The sequence below is a fragment of the Cynocephalus volans genome, chromosome 9, assembly GCF_027409185.1.
Source record: "Cynocephalus volans isolate mCynVol1 chromosome 9, mCynVol1.pri, whole genome shotgun sequence".
In the NCBI taxonomy this organism is placed as follows: Eukaryota; Metazoa; Chordata; class Mammalia; order Dermoptera; family Cynocephalidae; genus Cynocephalus; species Cynocephalus volans.
The window spans coordinates 145,191,232-145,201,907 of record NC_084468.1 but is presented as its reverse complement, the minus strand read 5'-3'; the positions used below and the strand labels follow the sequence as shown (position 1 = coordinate 145,201,907).

The 10,676-nt window shown below is 33.9% G+C and overlaps 1 protein-coding gene across 1 annotated transcript in view; it reads right to left on the bottom strand.

Moving 5' to 3' along the window:
- Positions 1-498: 498 nt before the first annotated feature.
- Positions 499-10,676, bottom strand: part of TMA16 (translation machinery associated 16 homolog) — a 36,375-nt gene continuing 26,197 nt past the window's right edge. The window contains exons 3-7 of the mRNA XM_063108512.1: positions 9,181-9,218; positions 7,925-8,009; positions 6,641-6,789; positions 3,135-3,177; positions 499-1,620 (exon numbers count right to left, since the gene is read on the bottom strand). Of these exons, the coding sequence (XP_062964582.1) occupies positions 1,440-1,620; positions 3,135-3,177; positions 6,641-6,789; positions 7,925-8,009; positions 9,181-9,218 (496 nt within the window). The 3' untranslated portion in view covers positions 499-1,439. The remainder of the gene's footprint in view (positions 1,621-3,134; positions 3,178-6,640; positions 6,790-7,924; positions 8,010-9,180; positions 9,219-10,676) is intronic.

The window sequence follows — 10,676 nt, the reverse complement described above, 5'->3', positions numbered from 1 at the left end:
GGTAATGTAAACTCATTCTTTCAAAGAATATTCATCTCTTTTAGTTTTTAACAGTGTAGCTTGTTAGTTTTATTTTTTACTTTGACAGCATAGGAAAACTAGGAACAAATGCTTGAGGGGGAGAACCACCTGCTGTTTTCACAAGTTATTCATCTAACAGTATGGCCTTTTAAATATCAGACCAGATAAAACAGTTCTTATTCTCTTTACTGTAATTTATGACTCAGTTTTTACAACCATTTTGAGACTAAATACAAACAAAAAAAGAGAACAAACTTCTCAGTGACTAAAGAGATATTAATTTCTCATGTAACCATAAATGACACTTTTACATAGATTACTATTAGCTAATCAGCATTGGTTATATCACTGAAAATTAAATAACTAGAATCTTAAGAAGTGAAATTATGTAAATAAATTTTATTTTTCATTTTCGGAAGTAAAAAAGCTATACTACTTTAAATAAACTGTTAAGAAAACTTAGTTGATATCTAGTTAACTTCACACAATGCTAATTTTTCTTTTTTTGAAGACATTCAAATACACTTGCCTTGCAACCTTCTGAAAACTGACTAAAGGATACTTGAATTTAACAAATTCTGTGAAAAACAAAATTCTTCAACACTCATCTTTCTAATGATACTTGAAATAGCATTACATATCAATTTAACCTATCGCTAGGAAGAAAAAATTAACACAACTAAAATCATTGGTTCACCAATCATTAGTTCTGTCTCCATAAATAAAATCTATTACTTTTCACAATGAGAAGGCAGAAAATAGTATGCAATCAAAAGGAGCTAACCTGGTATCATTTATCCCCTTTGTCAAAAGATGACAGATTAAGTGGGGAGATCAACATAACAAGGACAATCATTGTTTATTTTTTTACCATTTAACTCCTGCTCAGTAGATAATAAATAATAATGTACATCAGTGTATGTGAATTCCATATCACATCATTCCCCTGTTTTATACTGAAAGAAAATAGGTTTAATGTTTAAGGGGAGGATTAGTGTGACATTATTGTTGAAAGACAATTTTGCTATTGTCACAGCTCAAGAACTATCCACAGGAGCTTTTTAGAAAATAGGTTACTGTCCATTCCCCCAAATGTGAGATTAGGCAATTCTAACTGCACATGAGGAAAAAAAATCAAAATTTTTTTGTTCTCACCCACATTGCCCCCCCCCCCCCAAAATACAGGTCAAATAGTTTTTGCAGATCACTTTTATCTATTTTAACAATTTAATGTAAATGAAAAGCAATCTTCATTTTCAAATAAAAATCATAACACCATTTTTGAAACTGCAAATAGAATACTCATCATGTAATAAAATGAGCGAAATAGCAAATTCTTTAATCTAGACAATTATTTAACATAATGAATGAGTGTAACCTGAAGCTTTCAAATTATTTTTCAACTCAAGTAAAGACAATTAGGCCACTGCAGTCATTTCCTCATCTGAGTCACTTGATTCATCTTTCAGTTCCAGTTCCTCTAAACCTCTGTCTACAGTTCTAACAGTTTTCCTCTTGTGCTTCTTGGAAATTGCATCATTAGCACAAATTTTTCTCATTTTAATGTTTGGCAATTTCTTCAGATCAAAATCCCATTCCCTAGAAAAAAGAAAGAGTATAGAATGTCGGTGCGAGTTGAGGTGGGAAAGCAGAAGACAGTCAATTTTTGAAACTCTTAAAGTAGCAGAAGAAAGCTTATATAAATTTAAAGCAGATTCAAATGGAATAGAAAATTCACTAGAGAAAAAAAACAATGTTCCAAGAACTGAGGCTTGCTTTTACCATATTTATTGTATTTTCTCATTAATCTACAGTAGCAATAACCGCACAGAGAATCCCACATAATCAAAATTTCAAAAGCAATATGGGAAAATACTAAGCAGAAGTTTCAAGGAGGCTGTGTTCCCTTATTTTATTCTCTCTAACCTGAATATCTCCTTCTAATGGACAGACTACATGGTATCAGGAACTCAAAAGTAGAAAGTATGTCATACTTGGCAAATCTCCAAAACAGATAGTCAAAAGAGCTTTCTCTTTTTACACACAGGTATATGTCACAGTTAAGCTTCAGTAATCTAACAACTGTTATTTTTACAACAGAATATTTTCAGTTTTCAACCTTAGTATATTCTGTGGCAATTTTATGTTCAACTGCTTTAGGAGCAATGTGAAGACTGTTTTGAGAATTACACTCTAACCAGCAATACTAACAGGCTAAATCCATCGCTTCTCTTGTTTCTGGATTTCTTTGGCAGAGGCACAACACACACTGTTTTAGAAATAAGAAGCATATTTATATACTTGAGTAATTAATATTACAGGAAAAAATAGATTTAGGGTATAAAAAGGATCTTAAGCTCCGTGTATGTAAATTATAAATACATGTTGTACATGAGGCTAAAGAGTGAACAGCTTCTTAAATATGATAGATGAATTCTATTAGAGTTAATTTAGTTCCTTGAATTCAGAAGTATAAGAATACTATAAAATAACTTTGAAAAAGTATGACTAGATTTAAATTTATCTAATTTCAATTAACATTAAATTTCAGACCCATCAACATGGTCTAGTTAAGACCAAAATGATTAATAAAAATTACTTTTTAAAGACAGAGAACCTATGCTTGAGAACTAAAAAACTGAAATCCTACTGAGTCGTCTCCCTGCTCACAAAGGAGTACAATTAGAGAGACCCCTGGACCAAGCAGCTATTGATGACTTAATCCTTTCCCTGGCATCACTTTCCATTAACCATCTTCTCTTCAAAAGAGGGTTGCAGGTTAGTCTTAGTCTGGGGATGTTACTGTTATTTTACCATTTTAAAAAACAAAAGCTGGGGAGGAATAGTGAGATCAAGTTCTTTGAAGTACTATATCAAAGTATTCTAAACTATTTTGAAAAACAAAAGGTATACCGTGTCATTATCATTTCAGTGTATATAGGTGCTTCAAATAAACACAACTTTGAAAAATTTCTCCTTTGATAAAAGAGAAAAGGTTAAAACAAACCCTTGATTTTTTTCAGCTCTAACATCCAGAATCAAAAGGGAAGAAAGTTTATGCTTCATATATTTTACATGGAGCTTCCAGGGAACAATCAAAGAGACAGACGTACCTAAAAGTTTTCAGATTACTTGCATTTAGAATGTCTGGAATCTCTGGGCAAAAAAAAAAAAAAAGATTATATCCATTAAGCAATGTTTTCTAAATCACATCACTGCACAGCTTCCTCATTTATTATCTCTGATACAAGCAAACAAACAAACAAAAAAACCAATTAACAGCAAAAATATCCAAAGGAAAACAAAATTTCAAAGCACTGGTATAATTAATGTGAAAAGTAAAGTTTGGAAAGTATAAAGTGCTTAGTTTAAGAAGGTGATTTAAGAAGAATGCTATTAAATATTAAAGTCAAGCACAGAATCTGTGAAATAAAACAAACCTATTAACAAAATAAACCTCATCCTTTTTAACCATAAAAGTTATAACAAAATCTAACTATCAGTTCCCTAAAACAACATGCTGGGCTGTGTTGTATTTTTGGGAGTTTTTTTTGGTGAAAAGTACAATTTTTTTTCAAGCATATACTTTACCTTACAAAGTAAAATTTATTGGAGGGATGCAAGGATTATTTAATATTAAAAAAATCACATTATTCAAACTGTGAAAATTTTTTTTTTTAAAAACTACTATCAATAGATGCTAAAAAAAGTTGAATAAAATTTAAACCCATTTTTAATAAAAACTAGGTGTATGGCAGTTCTCTATCATGATTATTAGAAAGTTTATCACAGGGCCGGCTCCATGGCACACTCGGGAGAGTGCAGCAGCGCTCCCACCGCGGGTTCGGATCCTATATAGGGATGGCCGGTGCGCTCACTGGCTGAGCGTGGTGCGGGCGACACCAAGCCAAGGGTTGCGATCCCCTTACCGATCACAAGAAAAGGACAAAAAAAAAAAAAAAGAAAGTTTATCATAAACCAATACACGTAATCATACTTACTGGTGAAACACAAGAGGCATGTATAACAAAAACTGGAACCTGTTGCAAAAAATTTGGCCAATGCAATATTTTTAAAAATTCAGTATTCAATTAATAAAAAACAAAAACCAAAAATGTTTGATACAACTGTATACTGACTTTTACAATAGTTTCAGAAAAGAGTCTGAGGGGTTAAGTATAAAAGGTGTAAATTAAAGCACAAATTTTTTTAAAAAATCCTAATAAAATGAGTCAGAAGCAGTTATGCCACCAGAGGGTGAGGGGGAGGTGGTGTTCACATCTAGTCTTCTCAGAATCTTATCAAAACAGAATTTGTGACAATTTCCCCACAGGTTTCTAGACACTTGTGAAGTAGAGTTCACTTAACAAATTTGATGATTCTGGACGAAGCATTTGGCACACCTGGAAGGACACTTGATTTGAGTTCTTGTACTGGCTCTATCTTCAGTAAATGTTTTACCTTGGACGTGCTCTGCTAATTCCTCCTACTTAATTTAGCTGCTACACGTTGAGCAAAGTTTAGGGGGAAAGAGTGGAAGCACAGAGACCGACTGGGAGGCCGTTACAATGGTACAGTTGAGAGGACGGTGGCTTGAACTAGGGAGGTGATGGCAGGAGTAGCAAAAAGTCATCAGATTCTAAGCATATGCTGTGGATGGGCTGGATGTGGACTGTGAAAGTGACTCTAGGGTTTCTGATCTGAGAGACTGGGGAAGTGGCAATGCCACTGACTGAAATAGGGAACTTATAGGAGGAGCAAGTTTTAGGTGAAAAGTGGGACTTTGCTTTGTGACAAGTCAAGTTTGAGATGCCTATAAGACATTCAAGCAGAGTTTGAGAAACCCAAGTTGGATAATGCAAGTCTGGAGTTCTGGGAACAAGTAGGGGTTGACAACATAAATTTGGAAGTTATCGGCATTTACACGGTATTTAAACCCACAGGAGTGAATGAGATCAACTCAGGAAGGGGTGTAAAGAGAAGAGGTCCAAGGACAGAGACCTGGGCCATCGTAGTTTGTGAAGATGATGAGGATTCAACTTAGGACATGGAAAAGCCATGGCCAGTGAACTAAGAAGAAAACTAGGAGACGTCAAGGTCTTCTCTGCCAAGTAAAAAGTGTGACAAGAAAATGAATTATCATCTGTATCAAATGCTGGAGAAAAGTTGATTAAGAGTCAATGCCCAGTATAGCAACTATTTGTTTTAGCAACTTGAAGTTCATCGGTGATGACTACCTTTTGGTTGAGTGGTTGGAACAAAGGCCTAATTAAAAAAAGTTCCGAAGATAATTTAAAATGAGGAAATGGAAACTACAAGTAAAGACAAATTTTACACTTGTAAAAGGTAACTACTTAGGTGAAAAAGGACTGGCTGAAGCCCTCCAACACCCTCTTATATTAGGTACGGTGTCAGGCAGTTTCATAAATAAAATCTCACTTAACTTTTAAACAACCTGCAGAAGTGGGTATACTCTTTATTCTATTTTTAAATTGAGGAAAAGGAGGCCTAGGACTTGTTAAATAACTTGCCCTCCATTATACGGTAAGTTGTAAGGATTGAAGTATAGATCTAAATAGTTCTAAAGCTATTCTCTGTTGCTTTTTCAGCTAAGACACTTCTCAGGAATAAAGAGGAATTGCCATCTACTTCAGGGTTTCTAGTGTTACCCACAGGATATTTCCTTTAGGGTTTTATACAAGGGTACTTCAAAAGGTTTGTGAAAAAATAGAATTAAAAAATAATACAAATCTTTCCATGAACTCTTTGAAGTACCTTTGTACTTCTGTGTTATTAAAATTTTAAAACTTGATCTTGTTATTAAATATTTCACTTACTATACTTTCCAAACAAATCCACATAACACAAATGCCTACAAGGACCAAGCAAAGAATGTGAATGAAGGAAGGGTTAGAACAATAGAAAACTTGAGAATATATGTCATCTAAAAAGGACAGTTGCTACTCCACTCCAGCAGATTAAGTTGCCAGACTTAAGAGATTTTTTTAAGAGAATCTGAAAATCCATATTTTTCAGGTGAAATCACCAGATATTTTTAATATTGACAATTAATAAGCCAATCAAATATATCTGCAGGCCATATGTAGCCTTTAGGCAGTGACTAGTTTGTGGCTTTGCAAGTCTTAAGCATACTCTCCCTCTGTTTTTCTTCAGACTGTTGCCAAACTAATAACATACTACAATGCTAAGAGAGAAAACTTTATTTCTATAGTTTCTCAAGAATGACCGTAAGTGTACCTAGGTACTGTAAGAATGACAAAAATCAGAAGGACATACTGCCTGCTCTAAAGAAGGTTGGATGTAGTTGGAGATGGGCAAGTAATAACCCTATAACAAAGCAAAGTAGGTATGTGCCAGAAAGGAAAGGAAAACATACTGGAACAGTAGAAAGGGATGATGTCACTTTCGTAAAATTGATAGTTTTGTTGGGAATGTAGAAGAAAAAAATATCTGACATTATTCTAAACACTCAGAAAAGGAAATCAAAGGAAGAAAATCAAACTAAATAAAAAGAACAAATAAAATTAAACCTTTGAAATGAATTATAAATCTGATATGTCTACGTATTTTAGAAAGAAAAAAGTTGCAGTGGACACACCAAGGCCGTATCCTTCATACTGCTGTCGCTCCCGCTCTGTGGTCTGCTTGATGACTGTCTCTCGGGAACAGTGCCGCCTTCCCTGCCTGTCTTTGATGCTGTTGTGCAGCTCAATCTGCTCCAGCTCACTGATGAATCGATTTAAATATCTAAAAAATAAGAAAACAATTTGAGTTACAAAGTCCATATATTCAGCTTTTATTAATGCACTTAAAACTTAATCCCCAGGCTTCACCTGTCTTTAAATTTTTATATTCCTCTCGGTACCTCGCTTCCTCAGACCTCTTTACTTCTTTCCTGGATAACTCAACCACTTCCTTAACTTCAGTGACTAAATCACAGCCTGCCATTAAACTATCTATTGATGTCCCCTCGTGGCTTCACCACATCAAATCTGAACTTGTCATCAGTCACCCTGCCCCCACCCATTCCCCATCATAACTGCTCCATCTCTTGGGCTCCCTATCTCAGGAAACAGTATGACCATTGATCCAGCTGACCAAACGAGGAATGTAGGCATCTTCCTTGAAACCGCTTCTCTCTTCCTTTTATTCTACATCTAAGTTTTCACTGAAGACTGAAACTTCTACTTCTTAACATCTTTGGAATCTTTCACTTCTCTTCATCAAACTGCCACTAACCAGGCAGAGGCCAGCATCACCTCTTGCCTGGATTGCTACATCCACCTCTCAGTGGTCTCCTGGCCAAACCTATGTACCTTCATTCTCATTTTCCTCATTCTCACAACTGTGGCCTTTCTAAAGTTTAAATATGAACATCTCAGCTGCTTGCTCTATGGCTCCTTAATGTACAAACTCTTAGACTGACACCTGTGGTCTTTCATTAGCTGATTGTAACTTATTGTACTTGCCACACTTCCCTACTTGAACTTGTAATTTTAATCATATTAAATGTCTAGCAGATCATTAAATATGTCATCTTTGCTCTCAACTCTGGGCCTCGTAGATATCATTCTCTCTGGCTAGAGGCTCTTCAGACTAAATTGTCTTAGTCTACTAATCCCTACTTCTGAGGTGCCAGTGTAGATGACATTTCTCCAGGAAGCCTTTCCTGATCCCAAGAAACTGGATTAAGTACCACTCTGAGGCCCAGAAAGATTTCAAACTTACTAAAGTGGCTAAGCTAGGATAAGAATCTAAAGTCTTTCTTACAACGAATCCCACCTACTCTTCTACAAATCCAGAACAGAGCTCTAGCTCATAAAGAACCAGGTTGGAGAATTCCCTCTTCTGACCCTTTGCTCATAATATGCGCAGTGTTTACCTTTCAATTAATTCACAAGCATCTTTCTTAGAATATCTCACTTTTTGGGGATCAAGATGATTTTGAAACCACTGCAGTTTTTCACCTATAAACAACAAATACCAAGATAGTTTACCACCACAAGTCATCATATTAGTAAAGTGGTATTCATTATAATTTTCAACATCAATATGTTTAAAACAGAAACAAAATTTATTTTAATGTTAAATATAAAGCTTTAGTGGGCTCAATGCTAATTAAACCAGTCTGTCAGAAATTAAATTGTCAAATTTTAATTTAGAGAAGAGACAGGAGTGCGAGGGATGCACTTCTGTGTATATGTCTTATCCAATATGGACGTAAAAAAAAAAATAATAAAAATACTTTAACATGAAGTTCTAAGTATTTAAAAAGCAAAGAAACAGAATTTATCTAAATTTAATAACATTAAAACTTGATTAGATTAATGATGAGCCTGATATATGCTCAACATTTAATAAGCTGCAGGCACTATGTCACAAGCTTTACAATCCTACGGGGATAAATACTATTATTATCCCCCATTTACAGATGAAAGAGGTTAAAGACTCCAAAGTTAGTAACTACATTAAACATACAATAGCTGCCAGATACCATGCAAAAAGTGACTGAGATACATTATTAAAGAGCCAAAAGAATTCATCCTTATGAGTAAATCTAATCATCGGAGTCACTTTCAGTTAGATTTCTCAACATTACAGATCAAGAAATGGCCCTACCCAACATACTGATACCTTGTTTAGAAATACTATTCTATTACCCAATGAAGAATTAGAGACGAGGGTTCAAATACCTTTAATTTTAGTAATAAAGCCTAGATGACTATTTTTAAATCTCAGACTTATCAGTAAAAAGTTACTAACAATAAATTTGACCCAAAAAGTTTAAAAAAAAGATTGTGAAGCTAAGATACAGACTGAAGATACGCATATTCATAACATTAAATGTGAACTGTTGTTTCCACAATAGGCCATAATCCTTCATAATCCTAAAGGTCAGTAAACTAGAATTAAACTATACATAGATAGAAAGACAGATGGATATAGAGACAGTCCCCAACTTATGATGGTTTGACTTAATTTTTTTTTTTTTTACTTTACAATGTGTTTGTTGGGGTGTTAAATGAAAATTAATTTTGATAAATGTAGTATTTCACTAGGAGAGTAAAAGGAAAAATAAGTATAGGGCAGAAATTCACTATACTCTAGCCAGAATTTCAAGTACATAAACCCACTTACCAATAAGATTGAGACGCAAAGCCTTTTCATTCTTCAACCTTAGAAGAAAAGGTGTATGTGTTAGAAAATTTTGAAACCTAGTTTTAAAAATCTGTCAATAACAACAAAAAGAAAATCTGACTAAACAACTTCAATTCAAAGATCATTCTTTTACACGTGAAATTAATTTTGTTAACACAGAAACACTGAATACTTTTAAGTCAATGGAACAAAATGTTATCAGAAACTTTTTTCTTAGCTCTTCAATGACTAAAGGAAGCCTATGGAACAAATCAGTTTTGAAAACGCAAATCAAAATGTGACTAGATTATCAAAGTTAAGATAGGTTTTATAATACGTAGAATACTGTGCACAAAAGAGTAACAAACACCTTCTAGATGACTGAGTGCTGCCACCAAAACCAAAATGTATACTGTAATCTTCTAAACTTCAATAGGAACAAAACAGAATGATTATGTTTTCATAAATTTGAAAAGAATTATAACAAAAAATAAACATTTATTCTCAAAGAGTATAGGTAATCTATGTCTCGTATTTATTGGTATTCTAAATACTTATTTAAGAAGCCTCTGGATACCTAGTCTTTGCCAGACTTTACACTAGCCCCTAGAGATACAGCAATGAACAAAAAAAATCTACTGCCCCTATCCCAACAAAGCTTAAAATCTAGAGGGCAATTAGAATATAGAGAAGCAAACAGAGCCACTAAAACATATTTACAAAGCACCTACAGGAATTTTCAGGATTTGGGAAGGTTTTCCAGAGTAAGTAATTGTAAGCTGAAACCTGAACATACAGAGAAATTATCCAGGATTAAGAAAAACAGAAAAGAAAGGAATGGCGCGCAAAGGAATGGGGTGGGGGGACTTTTTCTCTAAAGGAGAAGACTTCTTATACAGAGAAGTACACATTGCTTGTACTCTTTAAGGAGTAAGTAAACCAGATTTACCCTCCCATTTTATACAACTAGAAAACTAGAGAAATAAAATGAAGCCTTTTTTAAAAAAAAATGTTTTTAGACACAGTGTAAGAGAAAATATTCATAATACAAGTAACTAAAAAAGGACATATACCTAGAATATACAAACCGTTCTTACTACTTAATAGACAAACAACACAGTACCAAAAAGAGCTAAAAGAGCTAAAGATTTAAACAGATTCTTCATCAAAGACATATAAGTGACCAAGAAGCACATAAAAAAAGCTCAACATTAGTCATCAAGAAATGAAAATTAAAGCCATACTGAGATAATACTATCCACCTATTAGATTGGCTAAAATTAAAAAGAAACAAACCATAAAAAACCTGACAGTACAACATGTTCAAGATATGTAGCAATTATTACTCTTATAACTGGTGGTAAAAATATAAAATGGTACTATCACTTGGGAAAAGGTCATTAAACATAAACCTACTGTATGACCCAGGAATTCTTAGAAAGTTAATTTCTTAAAAACTGAATTTCATATATTCTTAAACATCTATCATATTACCC